General features: G+C 42.2%; 1 protein-coding gene across 2 annotated transcripts; it reads right to left on the reverse strand.

Moving 5' to 3' along the window:
- On the reverse strand, window positions 1-25,123 carry LOC306993445 (mixed lineage kinase domain-like protein). Of its 2 annotated transcripts, XM_079603217.1 has the most exons (11): window positions 25,027-25,123; window positions 14,973-15,425; window positions 14,745-14,861; window positions 14,049-14,232; window positions 10,370-10,470; window positions 10,153-10,288; window positions 9,961-10,045; window positions 9,025-9,164; window positions 8,894-8,943; window positions 8,647-8,790; window positions 1-999 (listed from the first exon to the last, which is right to left on the reverse strand). In XM_079603217.1, the coding sequence occupies exons 2-11, from the start codon at window positions 15,418-15,420 to the stop codon at window positions 959-961; spliced, it is 1,446 nt and encodes a 481-aa protein (XP_079459343.1). In that variant the 5' UTR covers window positions 15,421-15,425; window positions 25,027-25,123; the 3' UTR covers window positions 1-958. The 2 variants fall into 2 exon arrangements, with proteins under 2 accessions (XP_079459343.1, XP_079459344.1); XM_079603218.1 differs by lacking the exon at window positions 25,027-25,123 and having other exon boundaries at window positions 14,973-15,554.

Here is a 25,123-nt window from a genome sequence, read left to right on the forward strand (position 1 = left end):
GATCCAAATGCAGTGAGTTTTATTGATAAAACTAAACAAACAAATCAAGCACGAAGACCAGAGAACCAGGAACAGAATGAGTGAACCAAACAAAACATCCATGTAGGTACAAGACTCGACAAGGGACACCAGAAACACCTTGGTATAAATACACAAAGGCTAACAGGCTGACAAGGGACAGGTGTAGGTGATTAGTAGTCATGGAACCAAATGAGGGTAACTATGGAAACAAACAGACAATGCAACAAGGGAAAACAGGAACTAAGTAATCAAAAAACAAAGTAATCAGATTACGGTTTCATTTAGTAAATAATGGGAATATTATCAGGATTACAATGGTTTCACTTTAAACTAAATAACTTAGTATTTTGACACAATAACGCTATATTGACAGCATTGATCGTTTTTGCATCGATATTGCGATGTGCGCATCCTGCGATAATGTCTCTATTACGGATGTACACATTTCAATATCGATAGTAAAATGATATATCGTGGAGCCCTAAGTGTTTGTTGGGTTTTACGGTGAAATGATTTCTGTCTTTAATAAAAGTTTCAAGGTTAAAAAAAATGTAACATGCAAGAATGAATCGTTCACAATAAGATCAACAATATGCATTTATAAAATAGAAATAGTGAATTTTCATTTCATGTCGACTTTAAACAGAAAAAAAAGTATAGCAGGTTTCTTAACTTCCGATTCCATGCTGACTCCTGAAATCTGCAATCCATAGACAATGTCATGATGTGCATGAGTTAACTCTAGGTTACCAATAGGACGTTGATTGAATTCCTCACAGGTGTTCTGGAACCGGCATTCCCCAAGAGTTCAGGGTTTATGTGACGTAAAGTTGATCTTGCTTCCTGGAAATACCCCCCAGGTAGATGGTAATAGATTGAATCTGATGTGGACAATTTGCCAGCAGGCTCGGTTAGAGTTGCAGAAGTGCTTGCTCCATCAATCCTCTTCCACCATTTTAAGAAGCATGTCCACCAACACTTAAAAAAAGAGACCATAAATAACGCTTTCTATTTTCTATTGGTATCATCAAAAATTATAATTTGTATGTTCTTTTTCACATATTCACGTTATCTATTTAAATCATCTTTAATGATGTCAGTTTTGTGCTTTTTGAGTAAGAGTAAAGATTAGCTGTAAGGTTATGCCTTTTTTGGCCCATGGTAGGCTGTTTGTCCTTTCTTGAAATATCTCACCAAAGGTTTGTGTAACAGATATGTTGACCTTTGGTTTGCTTTAATGAGTCATATTGTTCATGTATTTAATGATAATTTTTAATTGTCTCTAATTAATAATTATAGCCATTATGTTTGCCCTGTCTTGGGCCAACATTTAATGTTCAACAGCTCGCTGCCCTGTTTTGTTTCAGTTGGTTCTGTAGTCAGACCAGATTTATTCTCCCTCTGCAACAAACACAATCATTTTACTTTCAATGTGCCAATTTTAATTGTATCTGGTAATTCAAACTAATTGCTAAACTAATGACCCATAGCACAGATAACCCATAGCACAGATAAATGGATAGAACAAGAGATTATTTGTGTTAAGTTGCTTCCAGAATGAGCAATACAGAAAAATCGCAATAAAGTAACAATATGCGCAGTTTTAAAGTTGTTTGCAGAAAAACATCCTGAGCAACTCTGGCCCTCGAGATCCACTTTCCTGTTTAGCTCTATAACTGTGATCAGACTCATTTGCCTGTATAGCTTTCTAGTAATCGTGATAATGTGATCTAGTATTGGTGTGTATTTACATAAAGTGTGGTCTGTACATTTACTTTAGTTTTCATACACACTGAAACATACAATATTGACGTATCGACAGCACTAAAATGTCAATTATTTATAAATGAATAACTTTTAGACACAAATGTGTATGAATCCTTATTTAATATCAATATTAAAATCGCAACATTACTATTTCGATTCTATTGTATTGTTGTATATAAGTGAAATTATGTTAGTCACATTTATTAAATACAGTTTAATTTGATATAAAATAACATTTAGCTAAATGTTATCATAGATAAATTATTGTTATTCCACTTGTCTGTCTGTTATGTTTTTCTTTATAACTCTATTATTAAAGGTCCCATGACATGAAATTTTCACTTTTTGAGGTTTTTTTAACAGTAATATGAGTTCCCCTAGCCTGTATATGGTCCCCAAGTTTCTAGAAATTTCAATCGGTGTAAATCGAGCTTTTGCTATCTTTCTCTGCCTTTGAAAAAGTGGAAGCTCAATCGGGCTGATCTTGAATCTCCTCCGTATGACGTCATACGGAGGAGATGTTACCTCCCCTTTCTCTGCTTTGCCCGCCCAGAGAATATTTCCCGCATGAGAAAATGAGCTAGGAAGTAGGAACGCGTGCGCGCGATTTTTTTTGTCCACGGAGATATCATGGCTTTTGAGCGAGCGAAGCATAATAATGGCTCAATAATTGGATGTACAAATGAACACCGAAGCCTTTTTTTAGTTCCTTCATCCAAGTCCCAGAAGAACCAGTGGATTCATTTCATTTCCTCTGGAAATGCGCCGACACAACTCCCCAAAGTTTTGCATGTCTGCGGCACACATTTCACCGACGACTGTTTCCTCAACTTGGATCACTAGAGCTGGCCTCGACGAACGTCTGAAAATAAATCGATCGAGCTAACGTTACCAAGCAACACTTTCTGATGTGTAATTGTTCAAGTTCAGACAGGTAAGCTTTCTCTCAAATCGTTCAATAGCCTACTGCTGTTTATGCCTCAGTAAGTCAAGCCAGTGACTAAAATATAAACTTCACATCGTTTCTTTTAGTAGGATGAAAATAATCGTATTTAAATTGTGAATAAATTATATACAGAAAGCGATCAAAGAACAATCTTTGTAGGAATCGCGCGCACGCGTTTCTACTTCCTAGCTCATTTTCTCATGGACACAGCGCGATCGAGTTTATCTGGACACTTGCCAAATTCGTTATGAAATCAATGACGCACGTTACACTGCATATTAAGCTCTTACTGTATTTAATACATCATCGTGTTTGCATTGGTGAAAGCAGAGCGAGTGCAGAAACTGCGTTGCAATGATAAGATCTTCATTCTCGCGATCAACAACAGACTGTCATCTGCTCAATGCTCATCACGGCAACATTTTATGTGATGGGAATAGATCTAAATACTTAAAAACTTCTGACGATTTGTTAATCTCGATAGCTGTAATAGTAAAAACGTATAATAACTGTAGTAAAAGTATTCGAGAGAGTTTCACATGTAATAAGTAGCTATTTCATATGCAAGCATGTCAGCCAATCACAGCAGTGGCCGGTTACACTGAAGTCTCACACAGACACGCCCCTTCAAACAGAGCGTTCAAATCAGAGGCTAAAACTGGGCTAGGAAAAATGCCTTTTGTTTCTAAATTATGACTATTTTCTATCTAAAAAACATACTAACATTATAAGGGCAACCCAGGAAACATTATAAAATAATATAATAACCCCATGTCATGGGACCTTTAAGAAATGGTTATGGGTAGGAATGGGATTAGTGGCTCAAACTATATTTTGAATGCTATTGTGGCAAGCAAGGCGGGCCGAGAGCTGTGAGAACGGGCGAGGCCGGTGGCGGGATTGCTAATGGGCATCACCTGTATGCCACACCGGTCTTGTATCTCTCACAGAGGAGATCCAGTTGGATAAAAGGAGGACGAGAGAGGACCAGGCCTGGACTATTTTATGTTTTTTTTATGTGTGTGTGGCAGTCGTCCATGAAGGGCTGCTGCTTTACTTCCGTTTTGTGTTTTATTAATTTTTGGGATTAAGTGTTTGAATGTTCGCCAGTTCCCGCCTCCTCCTTCCCTGAACACCATACCTCATTACAGCTATATTGTTCCTAAAAGTGTCATTTTCCTGCACATTTTTGTCCAGTAAGGTTTATATATTCTTTTTTTATTCTCTATAAAATGGTTATGTTTGGTTTTGGGGGTAGGGTTAACCCAGCAAACACATTTACGTGGTGGCAACGTCTGTGGCGCATTGCATTTCTTCTATGGCAACGTCGCTGTCTACATGCTCGCAACATTGTAACAACGTAGAATTGTAAGACGCGACAGGGCTGTAGCAACATTGTTGCGTGACATTCAGCAAATGCGAGACGATGTTCTGACAATTTAATTTTTTTTATGCTAGATACTTTAGATAACCCCCATTTAGTATGTTATGTGGTTCATTTTTAATGAGTCATGTTAGATAATCATATACTTTTTAGATTAATTACAATCAACTTTGAAGAGTAAAAATGACATAGAAGGTTAGCTAATTCAACTTTATTTAAACTGGATATGGTAACTTTTCTCCCATCCCCATACAATGTCACTTTTACGGCCCTGACGAGAACGTCGGTCTCCTCGGCTGTGAATCGCTCCTGGCGTGCAACTGGCAAATCCTCCGTTATAATAGCAATCCGCCATGGAACAAGCACGTCTGCTCTTAAAGGGAAAGTGAGAGGATGCTCTGATTGGTTTATTTCACGTTACGCCCAAATCACACCTATGAATAATGAAGCTACTTCAGACCAACCCATTTTAGATTTGCAGGATCTGCCCACAAAAGTTACTTGCATTTCGCATTTGATACTTGCGTTTCAGGTCGTTAAAATAGGGCCGCAGGTGTCACGTAACGATGTTTATTACATGGCTTGGTTGAATTCTAATGTAAAATGCGGTCTGTTATTTTTTGATAACAGACCGCTGCTAAGTATAACAGACCGTTGCCATGAAAAACAGAGCCATGGACGCAGGATTCTAATCGTAGAGACGGAACGGACTAATTTCTTTATTAAATCAATAAACTCCTTTTTAAATCAATATTTTGTGTCAAATTATTGATTTATTTGGTAGGTAGCCATGTAATAAGCGGGATAATGTATAGCGAGGCGGTTGTTCTAGCGAATACAACTCCTTCAGGCTGATTCAAGACCCCGATCGGTTGTATACCTGTTGTATTCGCTTACATTATCCCTTACATATATACTTGCACGATGAGGAATACTTCAAGGAGACATGCTTTGATAACAAATTCAGGAGAAATACACATATACACTCTCGTATCATTAACGAGAACCGACAAACACTAAGGCCGTGTGTCCACCAAAGCGTTTTTAGCCAGCTGAAAACGCTAGGCGCTCTGCTGAAAACGGCGAGCAGCTTTAGAGCGTTTTGGAAGCGCAGTTTTTTTTCCAGTTGAGACGCATCGTTGCTATGATACAGAATATCCGTTGGTCCGTGTGGTATTAGTCCCGCCCCTCCTCCACTGTGATTGGACGGTTGGCTAAAAAGTGACAGTGATGAGCGCTGCGTTTTACCCAAAGTTGAACATTCTTCAACTCTCGGCGACCTGTAAAAAACGCCGAGCGCTCAGCGCTTGAGCGTTAAATACTCGCTCAGTGCCTCGTTACGCTCATGGCGTTCTAAAAACGCGGCGCTCCCATTGAAAACAATTGAAAAATAAAGCCAGCCGCGTGAAAAAACGCTTTGGTGGACACACGGCCTAAGGGCCCTATTTTAACGATCTAAGCGCATGGTCAAAAACGCATGGTGCAAGTGCACTTAGGGCGTGTCCGAATCCACTTTTGCTAGTTTAATGATGGTAAAAATGGTCAGTGTGCCTGGAGCGTGGTCTAAAAGGTTTGTCCCTATTCTCTTAATCAGTAATGGGTGTTTTGGGCGTAACGTGCAATAAACCAATCAGAGTCTCATCTCCCATTCCCTTTAAAAGCCAGTTGCGCTCATGCCATGGCTGATTGCTATTTACATGGCAGAATTTGCAAGTGGAAAACTCAATGCTTCTCCAGAGAGGAAACGGATCTGCTCGTGCGCGAGGTTAAAGCAGCCAAGTAGACCATCAACAGGACTAGCCGGATTCCCCATATATTTCTGTACACAATAATTATTTTTTATATTGTGATCCTTTTATTTTTATATTTGCCATATTTATGTGCTGCTGCTGCGCGTAAAAAGTCTGCCCTGTGTGTGTAATAAGCAGAGTACGCACATTGTGCACCCGCCTATAGGGGACTATTACTAATACGCCCTTTAAATAAGATTTTTTTTTTAAACTGCGCCATTGACTTTAGACCAGGGGCCTGTTTCAATAAGGAGGTTCAACCAACTCTGAGTTAAAACTTGAACTCTGAGTTGACTTACCCTGAGATGGGAAACTCTGAGTTTTCGGTTACAGATCAGCTGAAATTAGTTAGTTCAATCAACTCTAAGTTGACTGACTCAGAGTTAAGCGCGTGCACCACAACTATAGAAAGCCATTTTCAATGGAGCGCAGATACTATGAGTAACCATGGCAACAGCGCCAGACAAAAAGAGGAATTACTGTTATACAGTGTTGGGTGTAATTAATTACCAAGTAATCTAAATATTGTAATTTAATTAAAGGGATTACTCTTAATTCTACTGTCATTTAAAATAAAATCTGATGTAATTACATTAAATAGGCTACTGCATAGACTATAGAACAATTCTGTGTAAAACAATAGTGGATTTAACATACATTTTTAAAAGGTATATTTTTAATGTAACCTTCTCCCTCAACACACTTTGGTAAATTCAAGAATAATTCATGCAATTGAATTGTGTTAATTTGAAAGCATTGAAGTGCAATTTCTTGTCTCTCCTTGTGTTTTTCAAGTGGTTGAGGTTGATATGGGATTTAGTAATTAATAATAAGTAGATCAATACTTTCTAAAGATAGTAATTATTACATTAATCTAATTACACTGTTGAAGATGTTATTTGCAGCTAGTTCTATTTTAATTACTATTTTAGAGTAACTGTTATAATATCAGAGGTGAAACTGGAAGAACAGTTATTCAACCTAATTTTAATTTTCATATAGGCTATGTGCAATCCTGCAGGCATTAAAAGAATGTGGCAGCAGCTGAAAATAAAAAATATAAAAACATAATTCAATCAGGTAAGGCTTGAGCATATCATGGGTGTAGGCTACCTGACTTTACAAACATTTGACATATTAAATAACTAAATAGCATCCAGTGTCTAGCAGTGCAGCAGCATTTTTGGCTGAGGGAATTCCTTCATCTGAGTCAGTCACTCCCGAAGATCCAAGGGCCTTCATAAAATGTAAGAGATCTATGTGTTATTTTTTATGTAGGGCATTTTAAATATTTCCATTTATTTGACTTTGGGTTGGGGTTTTCATTGGTCCCAAAAGATTCTGATGGTAATTATCTGTCTGTCTGGAGCCTCTTGTCCCAACAGAACCCCAGGCAGTTGTAAGTAGCCGACTCAATACACCAGAAATTATGACAATTAGTAGGCCTATTATAAAGTGTACTCGACCAAATGCTCATCTTCACCGGACGATGGGGATGAAACAGTTTCTGCTGCCATAGAGAGGCCTACAGAGGTAATGTTAATATTATGTGTCTACAGATCAGACAATCTACACATTCACATTTGTATGTGGAGTATAGAATCTAAGTTTATATCTAAGTATAAACAGACATTCTTAAATTTCCCCCCAGTGTGTGGAAGAACAGCAGGAGGATGGTCCATCAACTTCTGGTGCACAGATGAACACACTGCAGTGATTTTCAGTAAATTCCACTGTTTAATTCTCTAGAATTTGTTCAGAACTACATGAAATCTACTGTATTTTCAGTTGCCAGTTAAGGAGTTATATAGACTTCATCTTATTAATAAATAAATAAAAACAGCGGTAAAAACAGCAATAAATAAATGTACAGAAAGAATGAATTAAGTGTTTAAACACCGCTTCCTCTTTAAAAAAGGGGAGGAGGCCGCAAGAAACTCTGGGTTTACCGAAGAAAACCTGCTCCCGACCAGGTTAGGTTCACAGAGTAAGTTACCATGGTAACTGACTCTGAGTATAAGTTACCTCTCTTTCAGAAACGGGCTTGACTTACTCTGCTTTCTCGGGTTTGATTTACCTCCCATTCTGAAACGGAAAACCCAGAGTTTCCCTCATTTCAGGGTTAACATACTCAGAGTTTTCATTTAACCTCCTTTCTGAAACAGGCCCCAGGTTGTTGTTGATCAATGCCTCAGTCTATTTCAGTTCCTCAAAATAGCAACGCGCCAACAATGCACCTGAACACACCTTGTTTTCAGACCAGCACGCCCATGGACGAACAGATTGGCACAAATGCATTTGCTATTTAAACAACGTGGCGCAGGACGTGGAAATCATAACTGCGTCAGGCTGAAACTAGCAAAAAACACTTGCGTTGCGCTTGCGCCTCCGGGAAATGATAGGGCCCTAAGGGAGAACTGAAGGCTTACAAGCATGAACAAACAATGTGAACTAATAAGGTGATTAACAAGACACAGGTGAATTAAATTACTAATTTAATTTAAATTTAAAAGAAACAGAAAACTAGGTCACAGGACAAAAAGATCACAGGAAAGTGGATCTTGAGGGCCAGAGTTGCCCATTGCTGGTCTAGGGAAAGTGATACTGCTTTTTCACTACTTCCAAAAAGTCTGTTTATGTAAAGTTACATGTAACGTTACACATTACTAATCACAGAATAAAAGGATGAGGTGATGGCGCACTTGTTTTATGTAACTATTTGTGTGATAGGGTCTTACCTCCTGCCGTTGGTCTTTGGAAGGGCTCAAATAAACGGCATGCATTGATGAGCTCTTTTAGCTGTTCGGGACAATCTGTAGGAAGTGGCTCCACGACCTTCTCTACACACACTTTTTGATAGATCTGACTGTGGGAAGAACAGTCTAAAAACACAGGCACAGAACATTTAGGGAAAAACAAATATGTAAAAGATAAACAGAATAGTTTTTTTTTCAAATCAAAATTGATTGTGGTGGTGATACACACCTTTAAAAGGAACATCTCGTGTTGTAATTTCCCACAAGACAATGCCAAAACTAAAAAGAGCATGCACAGTAAGTAACAGTCATCCTTTATTTTATTAAGATACACATTTGATATTTGAGTTAGTTACGTACCTGTAGATCTCACATGCCTTGTCGTAAGGATGGTTGATATTCTGAAGCTGTTGTGGAGAGCTGTAATGGAAAGCACTGTGCTTTTTGGATTTATTCTTCTGAAGAGAAGTTTCTGTTCTTGCCAACTCAAAGCCTCCCAACTTTAGAAACATACAAATGAGCATATACACATAACAAAAATTAGGATGAAACCCCAACAAGTAATATTCCCTTTAGGTTTATGTTATGTTATGTTAAGTGTTCAGCACATAAAAAAAGAAAGAAAAGAAAGTTGTCTAAGAATTTTTTTGTACTTTTTGATGTCCAAGACCCCCAAATATGATGCATCCTTATAAAATATAACATAAGTAATATTTAATTATGTATAAAGAAAAATATTAATAAAATATTAAGACAAAAATGTTACTGAAATCAAATAATTAAACAATTTACATTAATTATTATAAACAAATGATTAAAATATTGTATGGAAACTGTTTATTTTGTATTATGTTGATAACAGATTATTTTTTCTATCCATTAGAGTACCTTTACATGTATGAACCTTTAAAAAACGGCTAAATAATGCTGTGCTCAAAAATAAAGAATTGTGTAAAAAGAACTTTCCACTGATTCCTGGACTAGGAATTCTCCAATTTCCCCAATTTATATTTTAAAATGTTATTTTCCTGGGTGTTGATTGGTCATTACAACACTCCAGCCCTGCTGATATACAAAACCCCTTCCGAAGAGCAGCCATTCCAGACGATACAAAGGACATACAACAAGTTCACTCTGGTTATCAGAAGATGCCTGGTGAGCACCATTCCCAGTCCCAGGTAGATGGTAATGGCGGACTTAGGTTAAATCCAGGGTTGAAGTGGGATGTGAGTTGTGTTTAACAAAAACATGTTGTGGTTAAATTATGGCAATATTGTGAAAGAGAAAATAAATTACCTTCACTCTGTAGCCAGCTGCCACTAGAAAACTGCAGCATCTGATGGAACCATGCACTTTAAACTTTTCTTCTGACTGATGCAGTCTGTATTGTGCAGATTACCACAAAATGTGATTGAGTTCCTTCACTAGTATTTAAAAACTAAAAAGACACAAGAGACATAAATGTGAATAAATTAACTAGATTTGTACCTGTAGAGCCCCTGTGCTGCATCCAGACACATTTGAGCCTTTCTGTCCCAGGGCAGATTGCTATCACTGTCCAGGACTTGTCGAAGACTACCCTTCTCACAGTATTCCATGACTATCAAGTAACTTGGATTTGGTCCTGTAAGAAAACAATGACAATCAGATGTGTTTAACTCAAAAGTTCAATATTTGAAAATATTTTATAATTAGATTACCATACCATTCTCATCCTGGACACAGATACCAAACATTCTTAAGATATTGGGTGACTCAAAGCGCTTCATGGTCTCCACCTCCTTGTTAAAGATACTCCTCAACTCACTGGAGAGAATAAACAAATACAGCAAAGAAATTTTTGTTTTTTAATCAGTCAGGATGATGATTGCAACCATGGGTTTCGCACCGGATAGTTCTAAGAACTCAGTTCTAGGCAGGGCCGTCGCCAGAACATAAACAAACAAAACATTTCATTTTCATGACGGGGCACACTTTTTTCTACAAAACAGGCAGTCACCAAAACAATAACATCACATATTTAGTCTAATAACTGAAATAGACCAAATTCTATATTAAAACAACACCAAAACACAAAATATTAAGTTTCTGATCATAGGCGGAGGGTGAACCAACACCATGAGGATATGCGCTTCACCTTTAAAAACCATTTACTATATGGAGGATTTGGCATGGCAGAAAGCTTGCGCTCAAAATTATCATAATTAAAAAGCGGTAATACAATTTCATCGCGATCTCACAAAGTTCCATTAGGCTTTCCATTCCATCAGTAAAGCTGATACACAATAATGTCTTATTTACATAGCCTAACTGCCAATTTATAATGAGAGGATTTGCGCGCGCGTAGACATCGCTCAAAACACCGGAGTTTCTCCAATATTCTTTTATTACGGAGAAAACTGATCCTAGACCAGCATTTATAAACAGCTTTTCCCTCTAAAAGCAATCAGATATGGAAGCTTGTTTTCGCAACGGAATAAAAATAAATAAAAGATAATTGTGACTTTTTATCTCACAATTCTGACATAGATTTCTCACAATTATGACTTTATAACACGCAAATGCGACTGTATATCACGCAACTCTGACTTTATAACTTGCAATTTTGAGTTTATATCATGCAACTCTGAGAATTTTTTTTTTTTTTTTTTTTTTTTAAGGTAGAAACAGTAGGCTATTTTTAGCAGGCAAATGATTATGAAAATTTGACAAGCCCGCGCGTGGCCAGGGGAAGGTAAGCCTCGCACAGCCTTACGCTCCAGCTAATTTCCATTCATATTTCTGAAGACAATGTGTTATTTAAAGGGCTGGTAAAATGCCCTTTTCACAAGATGTAAAATAAATATCTGATGTCCCCAGAAAGTGTGTGTGAAGTTTTAGCTCAAAATACCTCACAGATATTTTTATATAGCATGTTAAAGTTGTCACTTTTTGAGGGTTAGCAAAAACGCACCGTTTTGTGTCTGGCCCTTTAAATGCAAATGAGCTGCTGCTACCCACAGAGGACGGGGTTTCAAGAGCTTGTGTGTGTTAGCAGTTTCGATTACCTCACACTGTTCTGTCTTTAATGTTAAAACGGAGTCATGTAAAATGCAACAGGACGTCTCTGAATGGTTAGTTGATGAATTTATGTTGCTAATGTGGAGTTAAAGGTAGGGTAGGTAGGATTTATATAAAAACTTTTTACCAAATTTGATTAAACTTTCTATATATATCAATGCATAACTAAAATGTAAGTACTCTGATAAAAAGAGTATAAAAATCGAGTGACTCTAGACCGTTTAATCTTCATTAAACACAGCTCATTATTTCCATTCGGGACGAATCACAGGATTGGCTTGCGCGACTGTCACTCTCCGTCGCCATGACTACCGCCGTTATTACTGGCTCTGCCCACGTGCGCGCAGTCGCGCACCCGTTTTTAGGTGGGAGTGAATGGAATTAATGAACTGTGTTTAATGAAGATTAAACGGTCTAGAGTCACTCGATTTTTATACTCTTTTTATCAGAGTACTTACATTTTAATTATGCATTGGTATATAAAGACAGTTTAAACAAATTTGAATAAAAGTTTTTTTTAGACAATTCTGACCTACCCTACCTTTAAAGGCACAATATGTATTTTTTTGCTTTAAAAATATAAAAATCACTATATGTTTATATATTTTTTAAAGTTGTGTATTTACATTATCCCGACAGTTCCAATTAACTTCTAAATCCAGAGAAATTAATATTTTAATTCGAAGACACGGACCGTGTCTTTATTTCCAATATGTCGCCCGTCTATCACGTCATATTCGCGTTTGCGTCTTCCTGTGGAACTCGGCGGAACCGCCAAACTCAAAGAGGAACACTGACAGTATAAGGGGAACACCCGTATAAAAAAAGACTGTATGATAATGGATCATGACTACTCTTTGCCTGTACGTTCTGCCAGCTCAACAAAGTGCAAACGTACGGGTGAAAAAACTGACCCGAGAAGATTTTGGGACAGTAGAAGAAGCAAGAGACGTGTAAACCTTGGAGAAGCATTTGAAAGATGGCGAAAGCTTCGTGACAAGCTCGGACTGCAGAGAGATGCTGATCTCGCTTGCGTTTTAATAAACAGGTAAGTTAAGTAACCATTCAGCTAACATAATAATCGTATAATCATAGCATGCTGTATGTTTGCATATTGCATAGCGATCTTGACCACATTGAGACGCGTTTAGCTGAATACGTATACATTTTGTATTGTATGGGCGTTTCAAAAAGGCGGATGTGTTTTTGGAGACTGAAACAGCCATTTTTTAAAAACTGATTCAAAAGTATATTTCTATCCGTATATTTGGTGACACGATGATGTCATGTGTAAAACGCAGATGGACTAGCTATTATTGGTTTTATATCTAGCTGGAGAAAGTAACGTTAGCTTCATATGGTAACATGTCATCTTGTTCAATTAATGTAAGGTGACCATCACTTTTATCACCTGTTAATACAAGCTACATATAATATAGATTTAATAATGGTCTGCTAATTCATATATCTCTGATTTCCAAAATACTGACATAGCGACCGCCCGCACAACATTCTGTCTCACACATTAGCTAACGTTACTGATAAGGTAGCTATTTCATTAGATTGACATTATATAAAGTGAAAAGCCATAACTAAACGTAACAACAATAGAGATGTAATATAACAATAAATTACCTCGTCAGTGAACATGTTTTCTGCTGGAGATGCCAGATTCGCTGGTTGACAGTGACAATGACAACAACTCCCATGAGCCCACGCACTTTCCCGATGTCATCAAAGTACGTCTGTTGTTATTATTTTGAATGAGTGACCTCTAGTGGCCAAAAATTACATATTGCACGTTTAACTATCTTCAACTGCCCCCCTTGGCGACGAGCCTGGTTCTAGGAACTAACCACCGGAGTGGTTCCCCCGAGAACTAATGGTTCCCCCAGGAACGTTTTCTGGTTGAATTTGCATTTTAATGGCGGGTGCTGGTGTTTTGTGTGCGTTCGGCCAATCCGCGTACACTAACGTCACGGATAGTTCCTATAGTGCTGGTTTAGAGACTACACTGAAGTAGGAGATAAATTAGTTCCTTCAATAGAGTTCCTAGAACTAAAATCGTTCCTAAGGACTATGAAAAGGTTCATTTAGTGTGAAAGCCTCTATAGACTGTTTCACTCATAATAACATTTTTATGACATGATAACATTTAACCACACAATATATTTTATTACTATTATGGAACAATTTCCCATAACCAGAGTCTCCACAGGAGTGAATCACGCACATCTTATTTATGTTACGGGTGCTGGATCACAAATATGATCATGTAGTAGAAAGTGACAGATCCTTAACCAGAGTCTGCCATTACCATCTACCTGGGGCTGGGGTTGGTGTTCAGCGGGCATGAGTATCTCTTGATAGCCACAGTGAACTTGTTGTACATCCCTTTGTATAGTTCGGAATGGCTGCATTTCAGAAGTGGTTTAGCAGGGAAACTGTAGGTCAGCTCTTCTGGTTTAATCTCTCTAATGTCCTGCAGATGAAGGCAGGGTTTTTTCACTGCCAACACATGACAAATAAAACTGTTCAGTTTAGCAACAATTCTAAATATTAATTCAACAATACTAAGCATTTCTGAAAGCTTCATAGACACCTTGAAATTCGTAAAAAATAAAAAGCCATGGCCTTTTATTATTATTTCTTTCATTCTTATTTAATATTTGAAAAAAACATTTGCCTCCCAAATCAAAGTCACGTGGTGCAACCACCATGTAAAGAAAATAAACAAAATATGAAATTCTGTGTGCCTGGGTCAATAAGTCTATTGAAACATATTTTAAGACAAGAAAATTTAGTTCAGGTTGTAAAATGTGATGTAGTCCGACTCTTAATTGATATTTATGACTTAATCATTATGATATACAGTGTGTGTGTATATATATATATATATATATATATATATATATATATATATATATATATATATATATATATATATATATATATATATATATATACACATTTCTTTCTTTTTTGTGGACAGTTCTATTGACCAACTTGTTTGTACTTACATGACTCCAGGATGTCTTTAATGCCCTGCACATCTCTTTGCGTTTGGTCAACTGTCTTTTGCACAGCATCAACTGTCATTCCCATTCCTTCATTCTTCTGGACTAAAGACTGGAGCACTATTAGAAGGAAAATTTATACCATGTAATACGTAGTTGTATCCTACAAAGTAGTAATTTAAATCCAATTCAAATCCATACGACAATAACTTTAAGTAGCCTATAACTTACAATTCCGAAGTTCCAGAGAGTCACTCTGCCTGTCTTCTTCATCTTCCCGTCGCCTCGTTGCTTCTTGAAACACTTTCTCTATACTCCCTCTGTGCTCGACCTGAAGCGCTAGAGAAAGTAACTGAGCCGCATCGTTCAGCCTTTCATTTAGGCCATTGAACTCCTCGCCGAGTTCATACGCTTTCGTGACACGTTTAAAATAGCTGAAGGTTTTGTATTTCCTTACTACCATCTCTGCTGACTCAAGAGTAAGTTTAAGTTGTTTAAGTCCATTTATAACCTGTTCAGGCTCAGTTCCAAAACCATGAACCTTCACAGCTTCCACCAGATTTGCCAGAGTGGACACGCGGTGGGCTAAACGCTTGCAGCGCTTCTTGTTGGCCTGGACCTCCCCACACAGGGCGTACAGTTTTTCTGCAATGGCCAGAATTGGTTCTATGATGTCCATCGCAGCTGGAAATAAAATACATTTAAAAAGAAATAGTCCTAAGGTTAAGTGTCTTGGATGGTGGAAGCATGATGTCAAGTTGTCACAAAGTAAATCTACTGTTTACTGATTGATTTGTGAAAGATGCTTTATTTTGAAATATAAAATAAGCTCTAAAGCAAACAAATCCAGTACAGATTATTTAACTGGTAAATCTGCAAAAATGTCAACAGTAAAATTAAACACAAACCAATTTGTTAAACAAAAATGGAAGAGATAAAGAGAAAAAAAAACGTGACTATTACTAAATACCTTATAGAACATCTAGGTTACTATCCCTGATGGAGGGAACGGATACGCTATGTCAGAACTGACCTGACTAATTGGGATCTCGCCTCAGAGCCCAATCACCTTGGAGTATAAACTAAATGAGCCAATGCACACTGCCGTGCGAGGTTTACATCACGCGCCTCGCAAAGCGGATATATAAGGAAGCACTCGTGTGATCGCACTTCAAACTTTGTGCAGAGGAGCCGAGATGGTGTGTGCCATTCAGCAGTGGAACAGCAATTGTGGCGACAGACGTCAGAACAAAACACCACAATTGCTGCCCCTTCCAGCTCCCTGGGTGAGCCGCCTGATCCCACCGCACCTGCTGGGGTGGAGAAAGGACAGGGCTTTATGGTTCTCCAGGTGGGGAACTCACCTGTAGAGCAAATAAGCGCACGTATCTTGTCCTAAGAGGGGAATGGCGCTGCAAGCGAGACACACTCCACAGCGTTACTGGCTACTTGTGGCGCTTATTTGCTCTAAACGTGAGTTCCCCACATGGCGAACCATAAAGCCCTGTCCTTTCTCCACCCCAGCAGGTGCGGTGGGATCAGGCGGCTCACCCAGGGAGCTGGAAGGGGCAGCAATTGTGGTGTTTTGTTCTGACGTCTGTCGCATAGAGTTCCTTCAGCACCCTCAGCGGTCAGACACGGCGGACACAGGCTCTAAACAGAGGTAGTAAAACCTTGCAAATGTGTTGGGTGTCGACCCCAGCTCTACTGTCTGCTAGCTAGGCGCCGTGCGGACTCCAACATTCTGGGTCGAATGAGCCCTCACCCCCATGGGGCATGGCTGATCTTGGGCTTGGTAGCCTGGATCCTTTCCCTTCTGCTGTCCTCCATAACAGACAAAGAGCTGTTCTGAGGTCCTGAAGCTCTGCGTTCGGTCCACGCAAAGGCGCAGCAAGGGCTGGGTCTGCCTCCTCCAGGGGCAGAGCTTGCAGGTTCACCACCTGGTCCCTGAAGAAAGTGGTGGAAACCTTGGGCACGTACCAGGGCCGGGGTCACAAGATTACGTGAGTTGGCTGGTCCGAATTCCAGGCACGATTCATTGACCGAAAATGAAACTGATTCGCATAGCCGAGTCTGATGGTCCGAATGAGGCAGCAAGACGGTCTGGGTAGTGCTAGCCCGCCCTCCAGAGACTGTACAAGCAGGGTCAGAGGGACCACATACCCGTAGTGGGGCAGTGAGGTGGAGCACAGGATATTGAAATTTTGGGAAAGAAAATTAAACAAAAGATATTCCACCCAGCCCTTCTCCGGGGGAAGGAGTGGTGTGGTCACCATCTCCTGAAGAGCTGATTCCTCCATCACTGGGTTGCCCGTCTCAGGAGTGCTGCTTTGCGAGTCTGGCAGGGGCTGGGACGGTCTGCACTGCTTTCCTGTGGCCGGCTCCATGCTCCTGCCTGGATGGAGGCTGCTACTGTGGCCGTACTGGAGCGGAGGTGGATGTCGCAGGAAGCCAGCCTCGGCAATGATCAGGCTTGGGCACTGCCGCAGGGTGCAGTCCGGCGACATCTATCTATCTATCTATCTATCTATCTATCTATCTATCTATCTATCTATCTATCTATATATCTATCTATCTATCATAAAAAAAGATTATAGATTAGGGGGGAGGGGGCTAGAGGAGTGGGGGGCCCACGGAGATTGGCTTGGTGGGAGAGCCCCCACTGTAATCCTCAGGTTACCCTGTGTATTCATCGAAGTAGCCCCTTTGTTGGGTAGCAGAGGTACTAGATCGGGGCATATCAGAGGGGACTCCACCTCGTCTGAGGTAATCGAGTCTCGACCGCAACATTGTGATGGTCATCTTCCCACAGTGGGTACATGACTCCACAAAATCCACCTCAGCATGCTTTAAGCCCAGACACATAAGGCAGCGATCGTGACTGTCAGTGCTTCCTTACATACCCGCTTCACAGGGTGCGTAATGCAAATCTTGCATGCCAAAATGATGGCTCATTTAGTTTACACTCGAAGGTAATTGGGCTCTCAGGCGAGTTCTCAATTCTTCAGTTCAGTTCTGACGTAACGTTGAACGTGACTGACTGATAGGGAACTAAATATATGGAAATATATCCATCATGATCATTTCCCCATGACAACTAGACCCAGTCCCCTCTAAGTGAAAATAACTAGAGATTTTCTTTTTCAGATATCAAATGTTTATCAGATTACCTTTAAACCTACCTAAAACAACAGCTATATTTTCACATGACAACTTCAGTCTAGCTTACAGAGGTTCATAGGGTGCAAAGGTTTTACAGTTTCATTATACAGGGATCAAAGCAGGTTCTCTTACGTAGAGTTCTCTCGTACTGCGTCGAAAGACGCTACGGGAAAGATTTCTTTTTCGTGATTGAAGCCTAAAAATTAATCCTTAATTTTGTAAATTATGTAAAACGCTTTTCTGTAGCATACAACCTTAGGCGGAGCAAATCGCGCGCCCATTGGCTGCTCCGCCAGAAAAGCACAGCCTATGCGAGGCCAGTGACGCTTGACCAATGAGTCAAGCGTACTCTGCGTCACCTCCCGCCGAAACGGGCGTATAAATACGAGCATAGCTGTCTTCCACTCTGATTTTCTATTCTTCACGAAGCTACACGCATCGTAGGACTGGATTCGAGCCGCCACAGCCGTCTGATACAAGCACCTCAGCAGGACGAGCCCTTACCTGAAGCCGCTGGTCTTCGCCGCCTTCAGCCGCCGTTCCCTGCTGCGCTTCTCCGGCGTGGAATATCCTTTTCATCCTTTGTGTGTGTTTTGTGTGTGTGTTCGCCGCTGCGTCACACATTTTTTCTCATACAAAAAGAGCAACGTGTGTCTTTTTAAAGATGCCTCGTGATTCCTGCGGCTCCTGTCGAGCCGCGCTCATCGACGGGGACCACCACGTGTTGTGTGTTTCCTGCTTGGGCGAGGAACATGCAGCTATCGCTCTCGGTGATGGCGGCTGCCATCACTGTGACATGATGCCCATCGCGACTCTGCGGACTCGCCTTGCATCATTCACGGAAGCTGCTCTTCCACCCCCTGTAGCGCCGCGCCGAAAAAAGCGCCGCGCTCAGCGGGTCCCGGAACCTCCCTCCACGAGGAGCTCGCCGCCGCTAGCTCCTCTCACCGCTTCGTTGGAATCGCTCACCGACGGACAAAGGCCGCAGCCCGCCGCCTTATCCGTCATGGACGACGACCAGCAAGCCGTATCTGAGGGGGATGACGACTGCTGTTCGCTTCTCGCTTCGGGAAGTGAGGGATGGGCGAGCTCCGTGGACCTCCCCTCCCCCGCTGTTCCGGAACGCCGAGGAGGGAAGATCAGCATCGAGGCAGAGCTGATGCGTCTGCTCTCACAGGCCGTGTCGAGCCTCGGCCTCGATTGGTCGACGCCCGAAGAGCCTGCTTTCAACCGGCTGGATGGCTGCTTCCTCTCTGGAGACCGCGCTTCGCCCCCCTCCAGACACGCCCCCTTTCTTCCTGAGCTTCATGAAGAGGTGGCGAAATCCTTGAATGCGCCTTTTTCAGCCAGGGTACGTACCTCTGCCTCGCCAGCATTCTCCGTTGTGGACGGTGCTCGAGACAGAGGCTACCATGCTCTCCCTCCGGTCGAGGAAGCCGTAGCGACTCATCTTTGCCCACCCTCTGCTGGACGGCGGGCTAAGGGAGTCCTACCATCTAAAGCTTGCCGCACGTCGTCAGCTTTGAACGGCCGCGTGTATTCTGCCGCCGGACAAGCTGCATCGGCGCTGCACACCATGGCGGTGCTTCACATCCACCAGGCCAACCTCCTCCGCAAGCTAGACGAGGAAGGCCCGGGCGCGATCAACGTGCCGGATTTGCGTAGCGCCACAGACCTCGCTCTTCGTGCTACAAAATCCGCCGCACACGCCATCGGTAGGATTATGGCCTCAGCAACTGTTTCCGAGAGACATTTGTGGTTGACGCTCTCTGAAATGGCGGAGTCAGAGCGCTCTGCGTTCCTCGACGCTCCCGTTTCAGCGACTGGCCTCTTCGGATCGTCCGTCAAAGACTTCGCGGACCGATTCGCTGAGGTACAGAAGACATTGCAGGCCATGAAACATTTCCTGCCGAAGCGCTCCAGTTCCGCAACAGGCCGCCCTAAACAGCCGTCTGTTCGAACTCAGCAGCGCCCCGCGCCCGCCGCGCCAGCCCAGCAGCAACAGGCCCGAGAGAGACCTCGGTTTCGCTCCGCCGGACGCCGCCCCCCGCCGCGTGGTCCTCGGCCTAAGGTCACACTCAAGCCCGAGGCCTCTGCGCCATCCTAGCCCTGCTAGGAAAAAGACGGTGTTCGGGTCCCGCTGCGGCCGGACTTCCACCAAAGATTCCCGCTTGTACAGCCCTAAGTTCCGCGTTTGTACCAGTGTACTCAGCAGCCAACAAACCGGCCGTAAAGCCCGTTTGCCTGCACACAAACGCCGTTTTCACGGCGACCCAGATAAATCTAAAAAATAGTTTAATTTCTGGTGTTCCGGCCAAGGCCGATGGTGTAATGTGTGTAACTGCAATGCCCACCCAGTGCCCATTCATTCACACAAGCACAGCCCCATACAACACAGGGTCTGCACACATAAAATCGACTCATGTCGATTGTGCTTTACATGTAGTGAGCGTGCCCGCTGTCCAGTGCCCACAACCACTACACACTGCACGTTTCGCGGTTTCTGTAAAAACGAAACCAACGAACGGTCAGTCAGTTCACAAACACAGTATCCCCGGTGTTATAAATGTGCCACATTTATTCACAAACATAACGAGTCCTACGGGGCTCGCCCCGCGCGCTCTCTCTCAACTCAGAGAGTCGAGCGCGCGCGGGATGCACACTGTGTTAAACATGCCCCCCGCCTCAGACGCCACGGCGTCCATGTTACAGCACACGGTTGCTCTCGTGTCGCCGCCATTTCGCGACCAGGGCCCAGATTACATTCAACCCCTAGTCACGCGTGCAGATGCATGGGAAAGACTTCCCGGGGTCTCAGAATGGGTGCTAGAGACTAGAGGCTATTCGCTACAGTTTTATCGACTCCCTCCCAGTTACACGCGAGAGTCGAAACCACGGTAAAAGCAGAAGTAGCACATCTACTTCGAGCCGAAATAGCGAAGCTATTGAGCAAAGGGGCCATAGAGCCTTTATCTCAAGCTCAGAGCGAAGGGGGTCTGTACAGCAGATATTTCCTGGTACCGAAGAAAGACGGGGGTCTCAGACCCATTTTAGATCTAAGGCATCTGAACAAAGCGCTGACAAAGCGAAAGTTCAGAATGCTCACGACCGGAAAAATCCTCGTGCAGATTCGCAGAGGAGACTGGTTTATGGCAATAGATCTGAAAGACGCGTATTTTCACATACAAATTGCGTCACGTCACAGGCGATTTTTGAGATTCGCCTTCGAGGGCCGGGCATATCAGTACACAGTCCTGCCATTCGGCCTGTTCCTAGCACCTCGTACATTTACAGTGTGCATGGACGCGGCACTGGCACCCCTGAGACTCCAAAGCGTTCGAATTCTGAATTATTTGGACGATTGGCTGATTATGGCTCAATCACCTTCAGAACTCACTCGCCACAAGACCCTAATACTCAATCACCTCGAGTGCTTAGGTCTGAGAGTCAACTGGGAGAAAAGTTCACTGTTTCCCAGTCAAAGGATCTCCTTTTTAGGACTGGATCTGAACTCACTGTCTATGACAGCACGCCTGTCATCACAGCGCAGGCGAAACACCCTGCAAGTGGCGAAATCCTTCCGCAGCGGTCATATAGTGCCACTCAAGAGATTTCAGAAAATGCTAGGCCTCATGGCCTCAGCCTCGGCGGTACTACAGTTGGGCCTGCTGCGCATGCGTCCACTGCAGTTCTGGCTGAAAACGAGCATGGGTCCACGGTCGTTGTCGCCTCAAGGTCAATCAGGAATGCATTTCAGCCCGGACACCATGGAGAGCGTCAGACTGGTACCTGTCAGGTGTAAGCCTGGGGACTTCCTCGAGCCTGAAGGTGGTGTCCACAGACGCGTCCACCTCAGGCTGGGGAGCGCTGCTCGAGGGCAGACCGTTCTTTGGCCAGTGGGCAGAACGAGTCAAACTACCGCACATAAACTGCCTGGAAATGATGGCGGTGGACTTTGCGCTGAGGCTTTTTCGTCCTCGGATAAAAGGGCACCACGTCCTGGTCCGTTCGGACAACATGTCGGTAGTAGCCTACATAAACCGCCAGGGTGGCGTGAGATCCCGAAACCTCTTCAGGCTGACGGAACGCATCCTGGTATGGGCCCAGCACAACCTGCACTCGCTGAGAGCAACGCATGTGCCAGGGCACCTGAACGTAGGCCCAGACAGACTCTCACGGAACAACGTTCCGGCAGGAGAGTGGTCTCTACACACACAGACAGTGCGCCTGTTGTGGAAAACGTTCGGCAAACGGAAATAGACCTGTTCGCAGATCAGGAAAACGCTCTCTGCCCGGAATTCTTTTCGAAGAGCGTGAACGGTCTGGCCCCGCCGTCCGCTCTTTTCCTCCTGTCTCACTCCTGCCTCAGGTGCTGGAGCGAATCAGGGAAAGCGGATGCTCAGTGCTACTTGTTGCTCCATGCTGGACGAATCAACCTTGGTTCCCAGTTTTGATGCGGCTGAAGAGCACTGCCCCGTGGCCGATTCCAGTGAGGAGGGACCTCCTCTCGCAGGCCAAGGGCTCGATTTTGCATCCTCGCCCGGACCTCTGGTCCCTACATGTGTGGGCCATAAACGGGTACCCGCTAACCTCCCACAGGGAGTGTTAGACACGATCGAGCAGGCTAGGGCCCCGTCTACTAGACGGCTCTACGCTTCCAAATGGTCTGTGTTTTCTGGTTGGTGTTCAGACCGAGGTCTGTCACCCCTTCAGTGCGGGGAAACAGAGATTCTCTCCTTCCTGCAGGAGCTATTGGATAAGGGTAGAACCCCATCCACGCTCAAAGTCTATGTGGCAGCCATATCAGCGTTCGTTAATCCAACGCTTGGCCGCTCACTGGGCAGAAACGACCTGGTGGTCCGTTTCCTTAGAGGAGCCAGGAGGTTAAATCCTCCAAGGCCTCCTTCAGTCCCCGTTTGGGACCTTTCTACGGTGTTGAACGCTATGAAAGGGGCCCCTTTCGAGCCTATTCACTCAGTTGACATGAAGCACCTGTCTTTCAAGACCGTGTTTCTTTTGGCTCTTGCTTCAGTGAAGCGTGTGGGGGATTTACAAGCACTCTCAGTCAGAGCGTCTTGTATTGAGTTCGGGCCTAACGACTCTGTAGTCGTGTTAAAACCGAAGCATGGGTACGTACCTAAGTCCCTCAACACACCGTTCAGGGCTCAGGTCATCTCCCTGTCGGCTCTGCCGGCCTCTGAGGTCGGAAATAGCTCCCTTTGCCCGGTCAGGGCATTAAGAGCTTATGTGTCCCGCTCCGCTGTTTTTCGACAGACGGAGCAGCTCTTCGTTTCGTTCAGTGGGCGTTCTAAGGGGCGAGCCGCGACGAAACAGAGTCTGTCTCGATGGGTAGTGGACCTAAGGTTGTATGCTACAGAAAAGCGTTTTACATAATTTACAAAATTAAGGATTAATTTTTAGGCTTCAATCTCGAAAAAGAAATCTTTCCCGTAGCGTCTTTCGACGCAGTACTCGTTCCCTCTCCTAGAGAGAACCGAGGTTACGTTAGTAACCGAGTACGTTTTAAATACATGTTTAGTGGCTTTTATTGTTGCTTCTGAGTGAAGAAATTAGTGCTGCATGATTAATCATATCGCAATCGCGATGTTAATATGCGATTATATGATGCAAAAGGCTGCGATTTTATGAAATAAATACATGTGTGGACATGACAACCCATTCTCTCTGAGAGCTGTGTGCAGATTTTTTTTTGTTGAGAAAAATTAACATGTATCTACTGTACCTAATATTTATCCAAATAAATCTATATTGAATCAAGATCGGAATCAAATCACAAGATTTGAATTGAAATCGTGAAATATGTGTCAAGCTATAATAAAAACAGTAGCCTACCAGTTATTGATTTGTACCATGTAAACATTGTAACTTTTCACTAAACTCAACAAAATTCTGTTTAGCTACCAAATGTTTTGACGATCACAATACACCTACACCAAAAATTATCCACAGACTGAGTTTATACATAGCATATGTTACATCCTTCTTAAATGTCCCTGCTTGTCTGGACAGAATGTTAAAAAATATATTATTTTCATGAGCATATAAATGTTCTTATTTATTGTTCTATTTATTTTACACTTTTGTACTATTGAGACAATAACAAGTTTACAGTAATGCAAAGATGTCATTATTGAATTTTTGTAAAAAAAAAAAACTGCTAGTTTGAGTTGAGAAATACACATTTCAGCATCATCACTAATCTGTGTGTGCATTTTCCTTGAGAACCAAGCAAGTTGACTCATGAAACCATTTGTTCATTATATTGCTATCGCAATATTGACCTCAATAATCGCAATATGCCTTTTCCCCCAAATCGTGCAGCCCTAGAAGAGATTGAACCAATGCAATCATGGAAAAACAAACTTCAGAGGAAAATGAAGGCAATACATGTCAAAAACGTAGAACGTTTTATGTCATCTATGATCTATTCCTCATAGTCATATGCATTACAATGAAAGGAGAAGTGAAACTTTCAAAATCAAATCAATGCGCACCATTTTCTCGTCCCTGTTAGAACCACTATTCTTGTCATTATAAATGTTTCCAATGAAAGGTATACTACCATAAAATAATTGAGGAAAGTTAAGTATCATTGAAAACACTTTAACATGTTAAAATGAGAATACCTTGTACCTCTCGAAAATAAACCCAGTAAACCAAAGTTACTTTCACAATCGAATAAAGCAGAAACCAAACAGGAAGTTCATTGAGAAATCTCCTTTCATTTTGAGCTTGCCACTGCATTTACGGCACACCATCAGCTAAAAATCATGTTTCCCTTCATATCTAAACATTTTATATGGAGTAATCTCCTGATAATCCTTTCTGGCCTTTGTAGACTTTGTGTATTTGTATTTAAAAGCGTATATAACAGGTACTTCTAAAGCAGAGCCCAACTTTTCTTACAAACCCTCCAAAATAATTTTAGATTGAATCAAAACAGACACTTCCGATACTTCAAAGTTATTGCACTGACATAATAATCTTACATCTTAAAGAAAAACAGAAGTAAAAGTGTTATGATTATGGCACAATGACTGTAAAATAAAATAAAAACAATTACAAAAAACATTATAAATGTAAATACATAACTTATACTTACTTTAAAAGTTACTTTATCTTGTCAAAACAAGAACCCTATATTCAGTCTGACAGGAATGTACAGCGAGTCTTTATCAGAGGCGAGGCCAGACATGTTC

Source organism: Phoxinus phoxinus, assembly GCF_949152265.1.
Source record: "Phoxinus phoxinus genome assembly, chromosome: 25".
Lineage (NCBI taxonomy): Eukaryota > Metazoa > Chordata > Actinopteri > Cypriniformes > Leuciscidae > Phoxinus > Phoxinus phoxinus.